The sequence below is a fragment of the Catharus ustulatus genome, chromosome 1, assembly GCF_009819885.2.
Source record: "Catharus ustulatus isolate bCatUst1 chromosome 1, bCatUst1.pri.v2, whole genome shotgun sequence".
NCBI lineage: Eukaryota > Metazoa > Chordata > Aves > Passeriformes > Turdidae > Catharus > Catharus ustulatus.
In genome coordinates, this window is record NC_046221.1 from 57,011,823 (window position 1) to 57,035,769 (window position 23,947).

The 23,947-nt window shown below is 44.8% G+C and overlaps 1 protein-coding gene across 9 annotated transcripts in view; it reads right to left on the reverse strand.

Moving 5' to 3' along the window:
• SUGCT (succinyl-CoA:glutarate-CoA transferase) overlaps positions 1–23,947 on the reverse strand; it is a 348,238-nt gene that overhangs the window by 131,099 nt on the left and 193,192 nt on the right. For 2 of the 9 annotated variants that reach the window (XM_033064667.2, XM_033064636.2), the window contains 2 exons: positions 3,875–3,897; positions 2,108–2,809 (listed from right to left, as the gene is read on the reverse strand). The exons of 6 other annotated variants lie outside the window; for them this stretch is intronic. In XM_033064667.2, coding sequence (XP_032920558.1) covers positions 2,752–2,809; positions 3,875–3,897 — 81 coding nt within the window. In that variant the 3' untranslated portion in view covers positions 2,108–2,751. Of the gene's footprint in view, positions 1–2,107; positions 2,810–3,874; positions 3,898–21,947; positions 22,021–23,947 lie in introns of those variants that run through there. One more of the 9 variants, XM_033064645.2, reaches the window with a different exon arrangement.

Genomic DNA, 23,947 nt, shown 5'->3' on the forward strand with positions numbered 1-23,947 from the left:
AGATGTAATCCAGTATCTCTTAGGAAAACCATATGAGGCTAAGCAGTACAAATCTGTTCCACTGCTATGTGGACTTTATATTGCTGCTTATTTTTAAAATAATTTTCACTGTATCTGGTGGTTTCTACCACCAGTATATTTGACCTTGGTACAGTTAAAATACAAATATAAAACAAATAACTGCTCCAAAAAGCACTCAATTTCAATGGATAAGATGGATAAATAATGAAAAAGGAAGTTGAATTATTGCAAATTACACTGGGAGAATGAAACTCATAGCTTCATTTTCATTAGTATTAGGTTATCAAAAATAACCCAAAAAACCCCCAAACCTAAAACCCAGAAAAACACTATAAACAAGACCAAGCCTAAGAACAAGCAGCATTTTTTTCTCTAACTAGTTCCTATCGTAATAAAGTTACACTGGTGGTAGAGGCACAAGTTTGATCTAATGAAAAGATTTGCCTGAACATCACTTATAAGAAAGATGACTGCCTATCATGTACTGTTTAAGATGCTCTGCCACATATTTCTCAGAGTCACTAAAAATAAAAGTATTCACATGATGCTGAAGTAACTGTTTATATTAAGGGGGAAATTTTTTTTTTTCTTCAGTGCTGCAGTAAAGGAGTTAAAAACAGGAAATCATACAAGCATGGCTAGTATGACAATTTGTGCTGTGCTTTGGAGTTCCTACAATAAAGGAAAGAAGCCTTAGCATGTCTTTTACACTGTAAACACTTCTTTCGAGTTAATCATTCTGATTAAAAAAAATAATACATATCTGACAGAAAAATAAAAACACTTTTAAATTACAGTAGTTTCACGAATACAAGCCACACGGATTATAAGCCGCACTTCCGGTGCCTCAACAATGTTGCTGTCTTTGTCAATAGATAAGCCGCACCCCGAATATTAGCCGCACTTTCGTTCGTCGCGAGAATCCGTGCGCAGCTTTCACAAATTGGCCAATTAGTAACAGGATCGCGGCATAGCGGGGTTTACTGGCTCGGGGCGGGGCCAGGAAGGTTCGGCCCGCTCATGGTTGCCGACGGGGCCGGGTGGCCCAGCTCAGCGCCACGGCTCGGCGGGGCTGCCCGGGTGGTGCTGCCGCCACCGCCGGGCTCGCTGGCCCCCCTCTCCCGTCAGCACCGCCCCGCTGCCGCGTTCGCTAGCCCTGCCGGCGGGCTGCCGCCGTCGCCGCCGGGCTCGCCGGCTGTGCCGCGTTTGCTAGTCCTACCGGCAGGGCTGCCGCCGCCGTCGCCGGGCTCGCCGGCCGCCCCCTCCCGTCTGCACCGCCGCCGCGTTTCCTCGCCCTGGCCGGCACTGCAGGCCCCCGCACCGCCGGGCTCCCCCACGCTGCTGGCCCCGATTCTGCTGGGCTTCCCCCGCTGCCAGGCAGCCCCACCCGCCGGCCTTCCTGCTTCTGCCATGCTCCCCTGCACTGCTAGCCCCAGTTCTCCCGGGTTCCCCCGCCCTGCTGGCCCGGGCTCTGCCGCCCCCCTGCCCCGCCCTGCTGGCTCAGGCTCTGCCGCCCGCCCCCCACACTGCTGGCCCCGCCTCTGCCAGGCTTTCCCACCTCTGCCGGGGCCGGCCGGGCTCCAGCTTGGCTTGGGGCTGCCACGGGCTCTCACTTCCGTGTTGGCAGCTTTTAGAATTTTGTTCATGTATTAGCCGCCCCGGAATATTAGCCGCACTTCCGGGTTTCCACCAAAATTTTGGTCAAATTGGTGCGGCTTGTGTTCATGAAATTACTGTACATATTTCAAGTTTTGAAGTGCTTACTATAAATATTCATCAGGTTGATCAAGTGTTTGCATAAGTGATGAATTCAGATTAAAAAAAAAGTATTTTAACAGCCTTTGTTCAATTGCAGTATGCTCCACCAATTGACATATAAACCACACAGGCTCAGCAGAGGAAATGTGTTTTGCCCTTTTTGTCCTAAGCTGTTGGGTGAACATGTTTCTACACACTTAATACCGTAATCATTATTACAAGTTAGAAGAAAAGCAAATAACACTTTTATTCACAGGAATTTTATTTGTCAATGTAATTTTAAGAGTTTTCTACAAAATTACATCCAGACTAAAGAGAAAATTTAAAAAAAAATAATAAAAACAGAGGAAAAAATGCACTAGATTAAAAGGATAAAGCCCCTTAAAAACATTTAATCGCTGCAGTTCAACTACTAATATTGAAGGACTCAAAAAATTTCAAAACCTCTTGAATTTCATCGCGGTTCTTAGATAAAAACAGGATTCTAATCCTTAAATGCAGGTGTTGTCCATTATGTTTCTAAGCAAACTTAACACTAAGACACCTTTTCATCCAGCTGGCACTAACATTTTCTTCTTCACTTGAAAATGAAAAAGAAATAACAAGAAATTCCTTCCCACTGGAATGTGAGAAATGTGGCTCTTCATTAGTCAAAGAGCTGACAATTCCATTTCAAAAGTCCTACTTTCTTGGTTGATGCTAATCATCCCTTACAACTGACAAGAAATCGATTAGTAAGAAACTAACTTTTACTGTATTTCACTGTTGTTAGTTTTTCACAAACAAGTTTATCAAGCATGACTTTTTGTCACAGCCTCCATCAAGGGCTTTGATATCTAAGCTTAACTACTTCACTTGGAAGCATATCCCTTTAAAATAAAGTGCAGAACTCCAACAATAGGCTGTAAAATGTGTGTTCTGAAGCTTCAACCAACAGAATTTTAAATTAACTGGTATACAAAATCAGTGTTCTCATTTAGATACACCATAAAGAGCAGGACTGCAAAAGTGCAGCTGAAGACAGAAGGTACAGTAAATTCACGAATACAAGCCGCACTGACTATAAGCCGCATCTCTGGGTGTTGGCAAATATTTTGGTTTTTGTCCATAGATAAGCCGCACACGAATATAAGCCGCTCTGTCGTTCGCAGCGAGGACCTGCGTGCAATTAGTAACAGAACCGCGGAAGGGCGGGGTTTACTGGCTGAGCTAAGGCTGTGCAGGCTCGGCCCGCTAGGGGCCGCTGACGGGGCCAGGTGGTCCAGCACGGTGCTGCAGCTCGGGGCCGGCCGGCGCTGCCTCTGGGCTCGGTCACCCCGGGTCGGCGCTGCCCCGCGGTGGCAGGCAGGGACGGAGCTTCCCCTGCTCCTACGGCAGCGGCGGCGGGCGGGGACAGAGCTTTCCCACGCCCGTGGCGCCGGCGGCGGGCAGGGACGGAGTTTCCCCGCTCCTGCCGGGGCGGCGGCGGGCGGGGACAAAGCACCCCGTCGGCTCCCCGAGCCGCGGCAATGGCTGCGCGGGGCTCCCGTCGGCTCCCCGGGCCACAGCAATGGCGGCGGGCGCTTCCCCCCCCCCTCCCTGGGCCGCAGCAATGGCGGCGTCGGCTTCCCCCCCCCTCCCCGGGCCGCAGCAATGGCGGCGCGGGCTTCCACCCCCCTCCCCGGGCCGCAGCAATGGCGGCGCGGGCTTCTCCCCCCCCTCCCCGGGCCGCAGCAATGGCGGCGCCGGCTTCCCCCCCCATCCCCGGGCCGCGGTAGGGGCGGCCCGGGTCCCCCCTCTCCTCCCCGAGCTGCAGCAATGGCGGCGCCGGGCCCCCCCCCGTCTCTCCCCTGGGCTGTGGCAGAGGAGGAAAGAGAGCTCTCCCGCCTCTCTCCCCGCCCCCCGTGCTGCCTACAGGGAGCCAGGCTCCACCCGCGGTGCAACAAAGTAGCGATTTGTAACAATCGCAAAATGCCGACTTTGCAGCTGCTCGGCTCAGCACTCTGGCAGGCACTTCTGAGGTTGTATTAGCCGCTCCTGATTATTAGCTGCATTTCCGGTTTAGGAGCAAAATCTTAGTCAAATTGGTGCGGCTTGTATTCGTGAAATTACTGTATATGACTTGAGTGAAATCCTTAGCTGTTAAGAAGAAATAGAAGAGAACATTGTTAGATATTAGATCCTGTTTTCTACTAGTTTTTCAAGATAAAAAAACCCAAAACTGCCTTTACTTGTAAATATATGTCTTAATAAAAATAAAATATTGAATACTTCAAATTGTATATATATATATATATAAAATAATAATAAATTTCAATATTTGTTTTAATATATTTTTTTAAATTTTCAGCTAAGACCCATACTATGGATACTGTTGGAAATAAACAGTAGGACAAGCTAGCAACTTGAAAAAAATACCCTTTCATGTAAAAATGTTTTGCTTGTAGTGTTTATGAAGTCGCAATCTCCTACACAACTGAACAACCGGGAAAATTTTCAAGTACACTTCCACAACACATCCAATTTGAAGACCACATTCACTAGGTTTTTGAAGAAAAGTCTCTCTTGTTCACTGTTGTTTTAAGCTTCAGTGTTTCTCCTTCATCTTGGAACATTTTCATTTCTGAAACCAGGATCCTTGGAGCTATAAATCTAGAGGGAATTTTTCACTGTGTAAAAGGAAACCCAACTTGCCTGAAACGTCAAATTTTTTGTTTCTGTTTTTTTAAAAAAGAAAGGTATAAAAGATGACCCTTATTGTACTTCAGTAGTGATAACTTTCAATGGATTAGCTGATATACTAAGTCTAGGTACAAAGCCATAATAAACAAGGAAAGGAAGAGCAAGATGGAAGCAAGATTTATGGCATAGAAGAGCTATATTATTGAAAACTGTGAATGAATTGTCTATTCTTGTCTACTGCTATTTTATACTGAAAAATCTGTTAATTTAGAGTGTTCTGGACTGAAGGAGAAGCAAATCTTGTGTACTTTGCAAAAAAACAGAATAAATCTATAGTGCAAATACATTCTGCTACAATGGTTCTATACTCTGTAACCCTCCCAGTAAAGCCCATCCACCTGTACACTTCCTAATAGCACCTCTGACAGAAGCCTAAAGCAGAATCTGGAATTTCCTTTCTCACTAAAGGAATAGACGGGAAATTGCCATAAGTAACTGAAGTGTAATAAACTTATATATTTTCCCTACTCTTTCTGTCTCTGGTGAATATTTCAAGAAACATGGCTGGGTTTAAAACCAGGATACTTCACCTATTAGGGTAATGACATCATCTGTAGGTCAATTTTTGAGGAGGCTAAACCAAACCTTATTCTGAACAGGAAAAAAAATTACTGTCAAGCTTTTTCAAACTGTCAGCTGGACACATGTAATTAAGAAAAAGGTTGTGGTTTTTTTTTTTTTTCACCAGTGTATCCTTTAAAAGGTAATGAGCCTCCTCATATGGGGGCCACTTTTTGACAAAGACCTTTGAAATGAACATGTCAGTTGCGTGTGGTGTATACATACTGTGTTTGGAGGTCATTTGTAGGCATAGAGACTCAAAAAATGGATTGCGAGGAAGGGGAAGAGAAAGGATTTCAGTCCTAGAATACAATCTACATTTTATTCATGTGAATAGTAATCTTCACTATGATTTGAAGAGAAGTTGCATTCTATCCAAAATGAGCTATAGATACCAGTCTCTAAGCACATGTACAGTAGTTTCACGAATACAAGCCGCACGGAGTATAAGCCGCACTTCCGGTGCCTCGACAATGTTGCTGTCTTTGTCAATAGATAAGCCGCACCCTGAACATTAGCCGCACTTTCGTTCGTAGCGAGAATCCGTGCGCAGCTTTCACAAATTGGCCAATTAGTAACAGGATCGCGGCATAGCGGGGTTTACTGGCTCGGGGCGGGGCCAGGAAGGTTCGGCCCGCTCATGGTTGCCGACGGGGCCGGCCGGGTGGTGCTGCAGCCGCCGCCGGGCTCACTGGCCCCCCTCTCCCGTCAGCACTGCCCCGCCGTTCCGTTTACTCGCCCTGCCAGCAGGCCGGCCGCTGCCGCCGCTGCGAGGCACGCCGGCCGCCCCGCTGCTGAGTTTACTCGCCCTGCCGGCGGACCAGCCGCCGCCGCCGCTGCCAGGCACGCCGGCCGCCCCGCGCCGCGTTTGCTCACCCGGCCGGCAGGGCTGCTGCCGCTGCCGCCGGGCTCGCCGGCCGCCCCCTCCCGTCTGCACTGCCGCCGCGTTTCCTCGCCCTGGCCGGCACTGCAGGCCCCCGCACCGCCGGGCTCTCCCACGCTGCTGGCCCCGATTCTACTGGGCTTCCCCCGCTGCCAGGCAGCCCCACCCGCCGGCCTTCCTGCTTCTGCCATGCTCCCCTGCACTGCTAGCCCCAGTTCTCCCGGGTTCCCCCGCCCTGCTGGCCCGGGCTCTGCCGCCCCCCCTGCCCCGCCCTGCTGGCTCAGGCTCAACCACCCACCCCCACACTGCTGGTCCCGCCTCTGCCAGGCTTTCCCACCTCAGCCGGGGCTGGCCGGGCTCCAGCTTGGCTTGGGGCTGCCGCGGGCTCTCACTTCCGTGTTGGCAGATTTTAGAATTTTGTTCATGTATTAGCCGCCCTCGAATATTAGCCGCACTTCCGGGTTTCCACCAAACTTTTGGTCAAATTGGTGCGGCTTGTATTCGTGAAATTACTGTACTTGTTACAGTTGGCCTCATTTGAGTCCATCTTAAGTCTGATTTCAGCTGCATCAGTGTATCAGTATTGTGTTATATGCATGTAATATAAACTTACATTATTCACTTTTATTGATTTAAATTTTGACTGTAATACCTTTTTCATACATTTTTACAGTGAATAGTAGGAACAATGCTGCAAACAGGCATTCACATATTGCTTTCACTAGCATCAGCACTAGATATCTGCTTGAGCAGGGAAGTTGGACTACATAACCTCCTGACCCTTCCAGCCTTAGCCATTCTGTGATTCTGGAATTATGAGAATTACTGATGTATTGCACTAAATACTTACATATTTTAACCAATATTCTTAATGCTGAAATTACAAGAATCAGTGAATTTTATGATCAGTTGGTTAATTTAGAAATGTACATGTTTAAGTATTTGCCTGTGTAAAAAACAGGCATAAGCCCAGGTTCCAGATTTTGGAAATGAAGAATAAAAATTATGTGTTCCAAAAGGTAAGCATATGACAGCCATCAAACTACCAGAGATAATTACCTTTCTATTCTACCCCTTCAGTCTTCAATAATACACAGAACGCAACTTAATCTGAAAGGTTCTGGCACACTAAACTATGAGACTCCATCAGAACTTGATATCCAATACAACTAATAACTAGTCTGATAAGAAACAATGGATATTGCAGTAACTCACTCTGCTTTCCCTGACACTGGCATACATTAATTTACACCAGCATAAAAACGATTGCAAAACACACGTCAGGCCATTTGTTCATGAGCAAGTAAAAATAGTTCATCTATTCAGTAGACAAGGAGGAAATACTATAAGCCAAAGAGCGGACAGAAATCAGGATGCCCCAAAGCCTTCCTGGAGTCCTACCAAAGAAACTTTGGTGTAAGGAGATTAGCTTTCCACAGTCAACGTTTTACAGTCCCTCTGGATTTGAGTAAGCAACCTTAAACAAAACCTTAAAGTACTTAGCTTTTTAAAAGAGGGTGTTGGACTGAAATGCTTAACCATAAAGACCAGCTCGTCTTTCTTCTAAATCAACAGTTGTGTCCACTTAAGAGGCACCAAAGGGGCACTGTGGTTTTCTTTTAAAGGTTTAAAAAGAGAAGCAGTGAAAGAAATATATCCTCGTATTTCCTTAAAATTGCTACTGCTTCAGGAGCTTCTGAAGCACTGGACTGTTTTATTAAAATTGCCTCTTGGTAGTATAATAGTGTTGCCAAAAATTATTGCTCACTGTAGTGATTTAAAAGTCACTCTTTTTCTTAGAAAAGCTTTGAATTGTTTAGTCTGTCCCCTCCCCAAACAGTAGCAAGTGAGCAAAGGGTATGCTTTTAATACATAAATTAAGACAAAAAGCTTAGCACAATTGAATTGGATCCCTGTCTTCCCCCAGTAAATATATCTAATATCACATACTTATTCAGAGAGGAAAGAAGGGATTTCCCCTCAGTAACGACGGGAGGGGGAGAAGGGAGAGAGAGAGAGAGGATGAGAGAGAGAGAGAGAGAGAGAGAATGTAATTGTTCCCCATGTCATTGTGTGTGTTACTAAGCTGTGATGCCAGCCACATGGTGATTATCTCTCCTGTTACATAAAGCGCTCTCCTGCGGTGCCAATTGCCTGCCCTGTGGTCTGTATCCTGTTACATAAAATGTTATCCTGTACAGCACCAATGTGCTGTGCCAAAGTGTTATTCTTTGCTACCATGCTCCCAGTCGTCAGAGCTCAGATGCCCTTTGTTTTCATGCCTGCCTCTGCCCGCATATTAAAAGCCACCTAATGATTACAACAAAACAAGAATACTTCTCACTAAACAGTGATTTTTTAGTTATACTGTAAAACAAGAAACACAAATTACTGTTGCTCAAGGATTCTGGAGGATATGAGAGCATGACACAAAAATCCCATTAGAGTTGCCACAAGGCCCTCTGTGACTCAGATGTTGCATCTTCACACCTCTATCATGGATCAGTCTGAAGGATGGAGTATTATTTGTCTCAACATTTTCCAAAGGCAGTCCTGAGATCAGCTGTACTGCTAGAGATGAAAGTACCCTTGGAGTGAAACACACCGACTATATCTGTCTCTCACTATGTATTGCAATAACACATTGTCAAAGAGTGCTGCTGATCCAGCAATCTGTGAGTATGCTGTATTATCAAAACAGTGCAGGAGTGATGATGTGTTTCTGGAAAGATGGCAGCAGCATAAGAAGGGCACATTTACAAGCAGAGCACACCTGACTGCAGGCTGACAGCCAACTCACTGGTCTTTTGGGTGGCCTAGCAGAAATGACACTGCTAAATCAGCTACATTGGCACTTCTGTTCCTGGCAACCAAAAATGTCAACTCTTACATGTACAAAGATAAAGGTTAGGCAAAGGGTCTCCTAGTTGAGGAGAGAAAAAAGAGAAATTGAATAATCAAATTTTTGTGAGGCCACAGAAAATACAATCTTATCTCCCAGGACTTGTGGCCTTTTCTACAACAGTGCTTTGTAGAGAGGGAATAAGGGCCATCAACACTATATATTATCCCTTGAACCCCTGTGTGAGGCTAAGGGACATTTTAGTATAAATCAATTTGTTAGTTTTGATGTTTTTAAAATATTTTTCAGATCTCAAATAATGGTCTTGTGTTTAGTAATATGTTCCTCAAATATCAATGCACTCTATCATCAGGTACAAAGAAATCCCCCAAACAAGAGTAAAAATAGCTCTGCCTGGTCAGTCTTGCTTACATAAGGACTAAGGTTAACTCAAAGGATGAGATTTCAGCTTCACAGAATTGGACAGGCTCAATTCCAGTCACATGATGAAGACAAGGAAGATGCATTTCTTCATTCAAATGGTCCCTGGAGACTTATTACTAAGACATGTCTGATGCCAGACATAAAGCATGCAAAAGAGTTTGTAAATATCAGTTTCCCCACAGTTCTAAATCAGCTCATACTACAAGAGGCAACTACCAAAAACAAAAAAAAGAAAAAAAAAGCTAAAGTACAGCCCTAATAAAACCTTTTCACACCTAGTCTTAGAAATTGCTATTGGTGGATTCTGTTTCTGTGAAAACATGAACAGTACCTTGCAATATTTAAACAAAAAGTTTGCAAGAAAATAATGGCAAGGCTCTGCTTGAAAAGATTAAAAGAGTTCAAGATTCAAATAACAAGAAAAAAATCCCAGATCCTGTCACAAAATCTTTAGTTTATACAGAGAAACTAGCAGAAAAACAATATTCTTTCCTTCATCCAAAACCCACAGCAGACACTTTCTATTTGTTACCACTAGTTTTGAATTGGGACCAACATTGCTTAATTTTTTTGCTACAATGATTCTTTTCTAGAATCATGCAAGAAAATGCATTGGCTTTGAAGACAGTTTAACGGGGGGGAAAAAAGGAAAAAATCGATGGTCGATAGTAGCCTCATGGTTTATAAACACTATGGAAGTGATTTTTTTTGGTTGTTTTAACTTGAGACAACACAATCAGTGTGTCTTTTCTAAACAAACTTTCTGCTGTAATGGTCTTTCTCCTGCACTATATATTGTATCATACTACACCATACATTCTTTATACCCTGCTATTGCATCCCTAGGGTCAAAGGCAGAAGATAGAAAAATTCCTGGAATAATATCCCCAATAAATTACTACTAACTATTATAATTCAATATGGGCATATAAACGGCACTTTAAAGAAAATTGAATTTGTTGAAAATTAAAGTAGACCTGGTGTTACTTTGAACAAGAGGCTCATTGATTGTTTTCAGATTTCCATAATAAAACAGGCTTTTTTGTTTTATGTTTTACATATCCTCTGAGGAAAGGAATTGTACCTCAAAACATATGGGTGTTCAGAATCTTTATTTTTAAATACAATCCTCCATGCTCATAAAACCCTGATTGGAAGCCAAGGAATTTATAACAAGGTGCATAACAGCAAGCCTGAAATAAGGCTAAAGATGAAGAAAAACAGAGCTTTCACTCATTAATTAAAATAAATAAGAAGAGAACCTAGAAGTGAAAAGTGACCTCAATCTGGGGACAAATATCTGTGGTTTAATTTAGTGACATCTTTTCGCTGTATGTGGGTGTATGGGCACTGAAATACACAAGAAGACAGACTAATAAACCGGCATTTACTTTGTGTAGCAGGTTTTGTTTTTTTTTTCCAGTCTACATCATAGTCCTTTCCTTTTATTGCTGTAATATATTACACTGAGAGCATGAAGAAAGGATTCTTCTATCTGAATTTTAGGGAACACTTTCATGCACTGCTTTTCTTCTAAAACACGTTCTGTTAGAACAACACACTTACGTGTCTTACTTTAAACTGGATTATATATAATCTAGAACATTGTTAAATATGCTTTTATAATATACTGAGCCATGACTGAGTGTGCCTCACTAGGATTCAGTGTATGCCTTGAGTGTACTTCAGGCCTGTGTATTACACCACCTGTGAAGTGTGCTTCTAATCCACTAATGCACATACAGATAAGCTTTTTATTATTGAGGAAATGGTTCATTTTACATTAAAAAAAGAGTAAACACTCATTTTTATGCAGCTTCTCCTTTTATTACAAAAAGTCTTCGTGAGTGAGGGGCAACAGCATGAAGATTATAATTGGGTTTTAACTAGGTTGCCCAAAACCTTGTTTTTTTCTATTGGGTAATAGATTTTTTTTTTCCCTCTCTCTGCCCTTAACTGGGGAATATTTAGTACTTGTCTGTTCTGTATTCTGCATTTATCCTTTCATTAAAAGGTGAGACTAATAGGCCAGAGGGGGCACAGAGCTGCAGTTTGAAAGAAAAACTTTACAATACAGTAAGAAGCAATTAAAAATACTGTCCCTTGAAAAGATGCCCTGCCCCCCTTCCTTGCTCTACTGTCTATCGCATTCTCATACATTAATACCTTATGTCAACACATCAGATTCTTCCCACATGCACAAGCTTAGTCTGATGGAGACAAGAAACCTCTCTGCCTGCATGAAAGGAGAGCACTGGTGTGATTTTTATAAAGAGATTCACACCAGCAGTCAGAGTGTAGACCTGAATAGTGATAATCCATCTGAGAAAATCCGAGCTCTTTTATTTGCAAGTGTTTTTTGATATTTCAGATCTGTCTCCTCTTGATAATCCCTTTGGGCCTGGCAACCACCAACTTTCTTGTGGGTCCAAGAGCAGGTGAAGAGGAGGAACTGGAGAACACCGCACTTCAAGGACATTCATATGACACGAAGGCACCAGTAATTAACCATCTGCCTGCATGCACAAAAAGCTAGTCTGTCCAATCAAAGTTGCACAGTTTAGTTGCATGCACAACAGTTTTATGAACAATCCTGGACTTCACAAGTTTTGGAAGTTGGGCTCAGCAACTATAAAATTATACACTTGATATGTATTAGTAAGTACAGTAAATAGAGTATAATTAGAACGGAATACAATGTACTATTTTTCACTGCTTTTTATTCTTACTTCCCTAGAGCTACAAAATGAGTTTCTAATGAGCTTTGGGTAGTCACATAAATAGAAAACCTAACGTTGTAATGCCTGATAGTGATCTAAACTGCTTAGATATGTTTTGTATTACACCACAAAACAGTGGTTTGTTCATGGAATGGAATAAAAAATTTCATGTTACTCATACTTTGGCCCAAGGCATGCATGTGTTGAAACCATAATCCCCCAACGTATTTCAGAATATGTTTGGACAACCTAGGTTTCTCTGTGAAAATGACCCAAAAGGAAAAACCTCTATCCATTAAAAACATAAATTACTGAGACCTCAATGTTTAAGTGCAGCCTACAGCACATAAAGAAAAATTTCCAATACATTGCCTATTTTCCCAGTTAAAAAATAATAAGGAAGATGAGAAGGATGTATTCAGAAACCATCTAAAAAAGCTGTAAACTAGCTGTGTATGAATAAACATTCTATACAGCAGAAACAAAATATTTTCTGTCAAGGCAGGAAATCTCTTACTAAAAGATCTTCAAACATGGTTGTACAGGTATATATTGGTTTCACATGCAGGGTTTCTCCCTTGAGATTTGCAACAGCCATTTTGTTTTTTGTGGTGGGGATAATAATATGAAAAGTTAGGGAAGACTGACAATAACATAATATATGATAATAACATTTTCCTACTCTAGAAAATCCCTACAGGTATTAGGTAGAATCCTGTACACAAAGCATAAGTGTAATAAGTGCCATACCTCTACAAGGCAGAGGGATTAACAGACAATTGGACAGACAGGTTGACAGACCAGTAGAGAGGTGAACAGAGACTAAATGAATTACCAAGAGTCAAACAATGAATGTGCTGCAGTCAAGAAATGGATCCAGATACCACAAGTTCTTGTCTAGTGTTTCAAATACAACATCATCCTCAAGGGGTGATACTTCTTTACCAGGTAACAACTAATACACTTACGCTATTTCTAGCTATTTATTTTTTCTGTAGAAGCTGAAGAATAGAATTGCTAAGGTTGGAAAAGACCTCTAAGACCACTGAGCCAAATCATGATCCCAGAACTACCAGGTTCACCACTAAACCAAATCCCCAAGTACCACATCCACATGATTTTGGACACTTCCAGGGTCAGTGTTTCCACCACGTCTCTGGGAAACCAGTTCCAATGCCTGGACACCCATTCAGTGAAGAAAGGATTTCTAATATTCAATCCAAACCATTCCTGGTTCAATTTAAGACCATTTCCTCTCATCCTGGCACTTGTTACCTGGAAGAAGTTGACCTCTACCTCACTACAACCTCTTTTCACGTAGTTGTAGAGAGTGATAAGATCCTGCTTCAGTCTCCTCCTTTTCTCCAGGCTAAGCACCAGCTCCTTCAGCCTCTCCTCATCAGACTTGTGCTTCAGACCCTTCCCCAGCTCCACTGCCATTCTCTCAGCTTTCTCTGGCACCTACATATCTTTCTTACAATAAGGGGCCCAAAACTGAACACAAGATTTGAGGTGCAGCCCCACCAAGGGGCTGAGTACAGGGGCACAATCACTTTCCTGGTCCTGTTGGCCACACTACTCCTGATATAGGTCAGGATGCCATTGGTCTTCTTGGTCACCTGGGCACACTGCTGGCTCATGTTCAGCTGCTGACAACCAGCACCACCAGTTCTTTTTCCACTGGGCAGCTTTCCAGCTGCTCTTCTCCCAGTCTGGAGCTCTACTAGAGGTTGTTGTGACCCAAGGCCCTTCACGTTGTTGAGCTTTGGCTCATCAACACAGACTGTCCAGATTCCTGAGGCTTTAGTAGATTATTTTTGTTGCTGCTTAAATGCTTATTTTCCAGAACTGGAGCTTAAAAACAAAACAAAGATTTGAGAAGGTGTAGACACAAAATCTACCTCAATGTTCTTCAAAAATATGTTTTTAAAACTTTCCTTCCTTTCCCAAGCTGGGAAGCAGAAATAAAAAATGAAAATTTAAAAAACCAAAATCCCATTAACATTATGTTCTTAGTTTAATCCTTTTTGGTCTTGCTTCTTTGAGGTAATTCAAGAAATAAGCAGCCTTTTCACTGTTCATACTGAACATTGCTTGCAGGTAAATAGAAAAAGTGCTTGTGATTGAAACTCACAAGGATAAAAAAGGTCAACTGCTAATCATAGAAGGTCTAAAACAAGATGGTACATTAAAAGTAATAAAAAAAAAGTTGCAGTGATTAATTCTATTGTATTTTTATTACAGTAAAATAGAATTAAAAAAGCTGAAAATAGTGCCTTGAAAATAAAAAATCTTCTTTGGGAAGGGTTCCATTTTGGTTTACATGCAGCACCATTTTATTCAGCATTGGCTGTGAAAAGAGATTTTTCAACAGGTCTTTAATGAAATTTATGCCAGTTTTAAGGCCTTTTGCATAGGCAAAAGAGCACAAAGAGCCTTGCTGCAAATGAAAATCTGTTCTTTAATGTGCACACTACTCAAAGTAATAAAAGTTTTATTATTTTTTAACTTATGTACACCCACTGTGCAATATCAAATACGCATGTTGTAAACACAGTGGACCGAGTTCAGACATGATGTAAGAATGTGTAACTCAAATGACTTCAAAGGGACCACTTGTGAAACAGAATACTGCTTAGCATGGCTATGAGTTGCCGGATTCGTGCTAAATTCCTGGATCGTGTTATTTTAAACAGAATTTTTTGGAGCAGGATAGTGTTACACAGCATCAGAAGTCATGGGGAACTGGGCTGTCAGTAATCTGTGGGGTCAAGTATCAAAAGAATTGTTTGACTTCATGCAAAACACACAAAGCATTTCAAGCAGACTGAAATGAGCAGAGAAGGAGCACACTGAGATGTCATTTCAGAGCAAAAATGGCCACCACTGCTTTAAACAAGAAAAATATAATAGTTCATGTATGGTAGTGGTGTATATATGAAAAGCAATTTCTGTTCAGGCAATGTAAGGAGAAGAGAGAGGGCAAGGAGCAGGACCCATCAGTCTTGGGAGACGGGATCAAAATCAGGGAAATGTCATAGAATCAGACCAGCTGGAACACTGTCACATGCACTAATGCACAGCAGATCTCATGGATCATTTTACAGAACTCCACTCACTCTTAAATTTTTCATCTTACATCTATTGCACTGCCTGGTTGCATTCTTAGTAATCAAAATGCTTCTGAAAAATATACAATGAAACTGCATTTTTTAATAGAACTAGTTATTTTCTTTTTTTTTTTCTTTTTTTTTTTTAATGTGAAAGAAAACTAGGGCATTAGACAATTCACAACCACAAAGACATTTCATCATGGATCATCAATCTGCAGACTAGGAGTTTGAAATCAAGTGGAAAAGAAACTCAGCAGAGAAACCACACAGAAGCAATATTGCTAGGGAAAAAAATACATTCAGGAATGGAAGCAAAAGAAATGGTCAAAGAGAAAAGGCCTTTCTGATATAACTAAATGAAACTGAGCTTCTGACTTTTTATGCAGAGGAGCCTCATTCCCAAGTGTTGCCTTTTTATCAGTGTTGGTCAATGAAGATTTCATCTGGCAAAGCTACTGCAGTGTTTGGAGAGAAGTTTTTCTGACTTGTGGGACAAAGGCATGTGAAAGTTGGACAAATTACTGCATCCTTTCAAATCCCACCAAAATCACTGTTTTGCTGTGAAAAACTCCTGAGACACTATTATTTTGTAAATTTTAAAGTTGCAAAAACAGTCTAATTTCATGGAACAAGGGAGGATTTATTTCTTTCAGCAATAAGGGCAAGTGGCTGACTTACTATTCCTTTTCTGTCAAAAGTTATGTTGACAGGAATACAGTAGTTTCACGAATACAAGCCGCACGGATTATAAGCCGCACTTCCGGTGCCTCAACAATGTTGCTGTCTTTGTCAATAGATAAGCCGCACCCCGAATATTAGCCGCACTTTCGTTCGTCGCGAGAATCCGTGCGCAGCTTTCACAAATTGGCCAATTAGTAACAGGATCGTGGCATAGCGGGCTTTACTGGCTCGGGGCGGGGCCAGGCAGGCTCGGCCCGCTCATGGTTGCCGACGGGGCCGGGTGGCCCAGCTCAGCGTCACGGCTCGGCGGGGGTGGCCGGGTGGTGCTGCCGCCGCCGCCGGGCTCGCTGGCCCCCCTCTCCCGTCAGCACCGCCCCGCGCCGCGTTTGCTAGCCCTGCCGGCAGGGCTGCCGCCGCCGCCGGGCTCGCCGCCCGTCCCGCGCCGCGTTCGCTCGCCCGGCCGGCGGGCTGCCACCGCCGCCGCCGGGCTCGCCAGCCACCCCGCGCCGCGTTTGCTAGCCCTGCCGGCAGGGCTGCCGCCGCTGCCGCCGGGCTCGCCGGCCGCCCCCTCCCGTCTGCACCACCGCTGCGTTTCCTCGCCCTGGCCGGCACTGCAGGCCCCCGCACCGCCGGGCTCCCCCACGCTGCTGGCCCCGATTCTACTGGGCTTCCCCCGCTGCCAGGCAGCCCCACCCGCCGGCCTTCCTGCTTCTGCCATGCTCCCCTGCACTGCTAGCCCCAGTTCTCCCGGGCTCCCCCGCCCTGCTGGCCTGGGCTCTGCCGCCCCCCTGCCCCGCCCTGCTGGCTCAGGCTCTGCCGCCCGCCCCCCACACTGCTGGCCCCGCCTCTGCCAGGCTTTCCCACCTCTGCCGGGGCCGGCCGGGCTCCAGCTTGGCTTGGGGCTGCCGCGGGCTCTCACTTCCGTGTTGGCAGCTTTTAGAATTTTGTTAATGTATTAGCCGCCCCTGAATATTGGCCGCACTTCCGGGTTTCCACCAAAATTTTGGTCAAATTGGTGCGGCTTGTATTCGTGAAATTACTGTAATCTGTGCCCTAGGTAAGAATGCAACAATCCAACATGCTGACGTTTTGCAACTCAGTTTGAAAAAGTCATCTAAGATGTTTTTTCCAATTTAAGATCAGGTATGAATCTCAAAGTAATGTGGAAAAGAACATCTAGTAAATACTCATAAAAATATAAAAGCTATGTCTTCAAATGCCAAGTATTAATATATGAGAAGAGCCCTAAATGGTCACACCACACTGGAACATAACTTAGAGAGGGGACAACTCCCCAAAGTGTCAGACACCAATTCACTTTCAAATTATATTTATTGGCCTCAAGAGCATTACAGCTGATGTAACATTTGAATTTTGCCCATAGTAAAACTCTTTCTGTTTGTACATGTTTGGTTGTCTCCAGGCTTTGATGATACCCTGAAGTTTGCACATCTTGTTACTTAACTAATATTTTTACCCAGTTAAGTACTGCAAGACCATGCAATGTACAAGAGAGCAATGAAATCACACTTATAAACACTGAATCTGGGTACTCAGCAAATAAATAAAGCTTGTTTTGACATGCTTCATGCCTTAGAATTGTGCCTGAGAGCACAGTCTCTTCAAAATACATAGATTACCCATGAAAATTTGACACTGCTCAAACAAACTCTGTAGGCATAGTTGTCCATGGAATTCTGTAGTGATAAGTGCATTAGTAAGTCTTTCATTGCAACAAATAGTGATATTTAAAACTCATCTTAAAAACATCAGCCATTCCTTGGAGTCACTAAAGACTATCCAATAAATGACCTCAGGAAAAAGGGCTATAGCTACATTTATATGCTTGGCCCCTAAAAAAACAGGAAATAAATGTTTGATGCTTTTTATATTGTCATGCTTATACAACAGTGGGTTTTCATTGTGTGGCCTGTGAGAAACAGTATAAAGGGCCAAGCCTCATGCTGCCATAGTTTTACAATTCCAGGCACTTCCAGCATCACAGAATATTATTCAATAAATGAAATACATACATACATGGAAAGATGAGCAAAGAGAGTTCTAAAACTGTTTTGGGTATACAACTTCGGGATGACCACACATTTAAAAAGTATGTGATTGTAAATAAACATCAGCTTATTTACAATCACATACTTAAGAGGCTGAAGTAGAACAAATTTTATTTTAAAGACTGTGTAATTTTCCATTCAGACCTATATTACAATGTGAAGAGTGCCTCAATGTGAATTCTCAGTAATAGAATACCTATTGGTTAACAGTCTTTTCTCCTTGGAATTCAACAAAGGCGGTTGCAGGGTCCTGTGCCTGGGGAAGAATAACCCCCTGCATCAGTACAGGCTGGGAGTAGCTGGAAAGCAGCTCTGCAGAGAAGGACCTGTGGGTCCTGGTGGACAACAAGCTGTCCATGAGCCAGCAGTGAGCCCTTGTGGCCAAGGTAGCCAATGGTCTCCTCAGGTGCATTGGTGAAAGCATTGCCAGCAGGTGGAAAGAGGTGATCCTGACCCTCTGCTCAGCCCAGGTGAGGCACATCTGGAGTGCTGTGTCTGTTCTGGGCTCCTCAGGACAAGAGTGACATGGAGCTCCTGAAGCAGGCCCAAGGGAGAGCAATGAAGATGAATAAGGGGCTGTATCCTCTCTCTTATTAAGACAGGCTGAGGGAGCTGGGCCTGTTAAGCCTTGAGAAGAGACAACTAAAAGGGGACCTCATTAATGTACAGTAGTTTCACGAATACAAGCCGCACGGATTATAAGCCGCACCCCCGGTGCCTCGACAATGTTGCTGTCTTTGTCAATAGATAAGCCGCACCCCGAATATTAGCCGCACTTTCGTTCGTCGCGAGAATCCGTGCGCAGCTTTCACAAATTGGCCAATTAGTAACAGGATCGCGGCATAGCGGGCTTTACTGGCTCGGGGCGGGGCCAGGAAGGCTCGGCCCGCTCAAGGTTGCCGACGGGGCCAGGTGGCCCAGCTCAGCGCCACGGCTCGGCGGGGCTGGCCGGCTGGTGCTGCCGCCGCCGCCGGGCTCGCTGGCCCCCCTCTCCCGTCAGCACCGCCCCGCTACCGCGTTCGCTCGCCCGGCTGGCAGGGCTGCCGCCGCCGGGCTCGCCGCCCGCCCCGCTGCCGCTTTCGCTCGCCCCGCGCCGCGCCTCGCGAGCGCCGCGCCTCGCGACGCCGGCGCTTCGCTCGCGGCGGCGGCGCTTCGCTCGCGGCGGCGGCGCTTCCGCGAGCGGCGGCGGCGCTTCGCTCGCGGCTGCGGCGCTTCGCGAGCGGCAGCGGCGCTTCGCTCGCGGCGGCGGCGCTTCCGCGAGCGGCGGCGGCGCTTCGCTCGCAGCGGCGGCGCTTCGCTCGCGGCGGCGGCGGCGCTTCGCTCACGGCGGCGGCGCTTCCGCGAGCGGCGGCGGCGCTTCGCTCGCAGCGGCGGCGCTTCGCTCGCGGCGGCGGCGCTTCCGCGAGCGGCGGCGGCGCTTCGCTCGCGGCGGCGGCGCTTCCGCCAGCGGCGCCGGCGCTTCGCTCGCGGCGGCGGCGGCGCTTCGCTCGCGGCGGCGGCGGCGCTTCCGCGAGCGGCGGCGGCGCTTCGCGAGCGGCGGCGGCGCCTTCGCGAGCGGCGGCGGCGCTTCGCGAGCGGCGGCGGCGCCTCCGCGAGCGGCGGCGGCGCTTCGCTCGCGGCGGCGGCGCTTCGCTCGCGGCGGCGGCGCTTCCGCGAGCGGCGGCGGCGCCTCCGCGAGCGGCGGCGGCGCCTCCGCTCGCGGCGGCGGCGCTTCGCGAGCGGTGGCGGCGCTTCCGCGAGCGGCGGCGGCGCTTCGCTCGCGGCGGCGGCGGCGCTTCGCTCGCGGCGGCGGCGCTTCGCTCGCGGCGGCGGCGCTTCCGCGAGCGGCGGCGGCGCTTCGCGAGCGCCGCTTTCGCTCGCCCCGCCGGCAGGGCTGCCGCCGCCGCCACCAGGCTCGCCGGCCGCCCCCTCCCGTCTGCACCGCCGCCGCGTTTCCTCGCCCTGGCCGGCACTGCAGGCCCCCGCACCGCCGGGCTCCCCCACGCTGCTGGCCCCGATTATGCTGGGCTTCCCCCGCTGCCAGGCAGCCCCACCCGCCGGCCTTCCTGCTTCTGCCATGCTCCCCTGCACTGCTAGCCCCAGTTCTCCCGGGCTCCCCCGCCATGCTGGCTCAGGCTCTGCCGCCCTCCCTGCCCCGCCCTGCTGGCTCAGGCTCTGCCGCCCGCCCCCACACTGCTGGCCCCGCCTCTGCCAGGCTTTCCCACCTCTGCCGGGGCCGGCCGGGCTCCAGCTTGGCTTGGGGCTGCCGCGGGCTCTCACTTCCGTGTTGGCAGCTTTTAGAATTTTGTTAATAGATTAGCCGCCCCGGAATATTAGCCGCACTTCCGGGTTTCCACCAAAATTTTGGTCAAATTGGTGCGGCTTGTATTCGTGAAATTACTGTATATAAGTACCTGAAGGCAGGATGTCAATGATACCAAGCAACAGGACAAGAGGCAACAGACAGAGACTGAGGCACAGAAAATTCCACCTGAACATGAGGAAGAAATTCTTCACTGTGAAGGTGACTGAGCACTAGAACAGATTGCACAGAGAGGTTGTGAAGTCTCCCTCACTGGAGGTATTCAATAATGGTCTGGACACATTTCTGTGTCATGTCCTCTGGGATGACCTTGCTTAAGCAGGAAGGTTGAACCACATGATCAACTGTGGTACCTTCTGACTTTACCCATTCTGTGCTTCTGTGATTGTGTGATTAATTTTAAAAGTTCTGAATGCCTTTGAATAGCAAACTCTTGTCTCTATGTAATTTAGTATTCATCTATTTGCCAATATATTACCATTTTTATTGTCCTCTCATGCCAAAACAAAGGCTTCTCTATTTAAATGTCTTTGAAATATCACAATACTGAATCCTAAAAAATTATAAAAATGAAGCTTATAAAAAGTAAGATGTCATTCTGAATTTTGTTACAAATTCATAGTGTTGAATGATTTGCATGATGCTTTACTTCTGCAGTCTTGCTTGAAATAAAAGTGTCAAAATCTTTCCAAGCTATTTAACAGAACGTCACTGTTTGTGCTTTTACTTCTAAGTAGCAAGTAATGAAAGAAGAAAATCTAAATTTGCCGTCTTAGGTATAATTCCGTACGCTCTCTTTCTTGAAGGAACATATCAGGGAGGAGTGAGAAATATGATTTTAAAGATTGACTTGAAGAATTTAAATTATTCATTGCTTTTAGCTTGATGATCATGCTACAAAGGGAAAGCTAAGTGTAGAATTCAATTCACATTACTCAACTACCCAGAGCAGGCCAAAACCATGACCCTGAGGCCAGAGCACCTCTAAAGGGAGATACTGGCAGATACTGGGGGCAGTGCAAAACAGCCTGTGGAGATCTAATCTAGTACCTCTCTTCTGCTGAAGCAGATCATAGGAATAGTTAAGTTTGTTTCTAGGCCTCAGCCAGATCAGATGGGCAAAGCCAGAAGTGGAAATAGAAGCAGACAGCTGTTTGTGTGTGAGGTGCCAACAGTACACATTGGAAACCATCGCAACTGCTTCCTTGCAAAAGGAGTTTTGCAGCCTTGCAATCTGACATTGAATACGTGCACAAATGACAACCAAGTATACATTGTTAGAGTAATTCTGGAGTCAACAGACTGCAAGCTAAACCTCTGAAACTTCTTGGTATTAAAAATAATTCTTAGTGAGATGAAACAGTCAGGAAGACAAAGAAAGTAATGGATGGTGTGTCCTATCAGGTTACCAGCCTGCCTGACTTGTTCTCCTCACTTTTTGGAAGTCATTAATTTTTTGAAGAGACCAAGTCATCAGGTTGCTTTAACAATGGTACTTGAATAGGTTTGTTTATCTTCCTGATGCCTGAATAGATTTGTTTGTATTATTTTGTTTATTTTCATTTATTTGTTTATTGCTATTAATGTTCTGAAGTATACTGTACAATAACTTAATTCAGAAGACTTGCTGTGGATTGATCTTTTAAATGTATCACAAGCAACATCTTAAACTTTCTCATGATTCAAAAGAAACAGGGAGGAGGGGGAAAGTGTGGATCATATTAACTTAATTCAGAGAAATGATGTAAAAACCCCAGGGATTAAACAGATGCATGCAGGTTCTCTCATGCAGTCCCAAACCAGATTTATGCTAACAAGATTAAATTTCATACCTTGGGATGTTTGGGAGTTCATTTTGCATGCCTCTATTCAGATAAATGTTCTTCTTTACTTCAGTGGGTCTAACTGCATGAGCAATAATGACTTGTGAGTTTGCATATGTAAACGTGCCTCTATACGATGTAATAAAATATGCCCAACCCTAATACATAATAAGAGTCCTTGAGGAAATTAAGATCACAAAAGCTAGTACAGAATCTTAAGAGCAATAGGAATGAGCCATGAAGTATAAAAATTTTTAAGTAGGAATGCTCAAAACAAAATAATGATTCCTGTTTGAAAAATACCACATCAACATAAAAATCATGAATTATGCAAAGTTAGGATTAGCTGCTATTTGATAAAACAAATTATTTCCATTTTCCATGCAGGAAATTTTGAAATTGACATACATTTATCACAGAATTACAATTGTGAGATTAATCCTTCAGCATGGATGCTGACCATGTCTTGACAAGTGGCTAAAATTTTTTTTGAGCAGTGGTTTGTTTGCAAAACCAAAAATTTGTTCTGCTGAAGTCTTTCACAGTAACCTTCTCCCTTTTCTTCAAATGTGTTTCACTCTGTTGGGACAGAAAAAAAAAAAGCCTCTTCCAATTTTTGATAGCAAAATAAACACTGTTGGGGAAAAAACCCATATCTATCTATCTATCTTAGAATGCATATAAAAATAACAGCTGCTTTTACCTCAGCAGCTAGTGGTATTTGCAGATTGGATTCCAACTGAAGAATTCCAAAGTATTTCAACTCATCTCAGTGGAATTAGACAAAGCATGCACCATTAGAACAAATGGAATAATCTAGTCTGGAATTCCATATCTTGAAATAATTAAAATTCAAACATATTAGCATTAATAAATAATATTTTAAGGAAAATACATAGCATTTAAATCTCACTGCAAGCTTGAATTGTACAGCATCACTTCTGTGGAGTTCAATTGTTCTCAGAAATCCTGGATAATGAAGAGGAATAAAGATATCCAGGTGAGGTAAAGGGCATAGCCCTATGTCATACCTCCTAGAAGAGTGAATGTACATTGTATTTCTACCTTGCACAGGCTGTACCTACACTGTGAAATGCTGAAGTGACATTAACAACAAGAAGTTTACATTTGTTATTTCACTTGGAGCTTACTCATGGTATACACATTCTAAGAGAATCAAGATACTAGAGAAAGTGAGTTCCCATCAACTACTCTGCAATCTTGCTAAATCAATGAGACAGAACAAGAGATGAGATAGGAAAAAGCACAGGTAAAATTTATGAGGGCATTGGCAAGGAATGTACACTTATCCAAAATTAGCTAGGCATGCTTAGGAATGATGGAATGTTGTCTTCTCTGAAGCTGGCATAGATGATTTCAGTTATTAAGAAGGCCAGATGGTCTCATTACTTTTCATCAGCTATGTGGTAAGCCAGAACTTCCTCAAGGCTTCAAATGCTTTCTCTGTGACTGGCCTAAATCACGGCAACAGAGAAAGGCTTGGGATGCTTAATTTCAGGTTTTCTTGCTTCCTTGGTCACAGCAAGATACTCATGGATTCTGCTGATCTGCTCAGAAATTCCAATTCTGAAGGCATCTGGAGGTATTCCAAGGAAGTCTGCTTTTTGTAAGGAACACTTTCAGATATTGTGAAGGAGCAGCCATAATTGCAACTAAAAATGTCATATTCCATGCAAATTTCCAAATAAAGTGTTCACAGTTATTTCAGGACTGGCTACATTCAGGTTCACAAGCCACAAGAACAAGTAAATTCACTGAAATTCAGCCTGTAAGCACAATATCAAGATCTTCAGGAAAAGGCTGCCCACACGCCTGACTTCCATTCAATGGTGCCTCAGCCACCAGCTTCAGAACACAAGTGCAGTAATTTCATGATTATAAGCCGCACTGATTATAAGCTGCATGTCCGGGTGTCGGCAACATTTCGTTCTTTGTCCATCTATAAGCCGTGCCTAATTATTAGCCACACTTTCGTTCGCAGCGAGGAT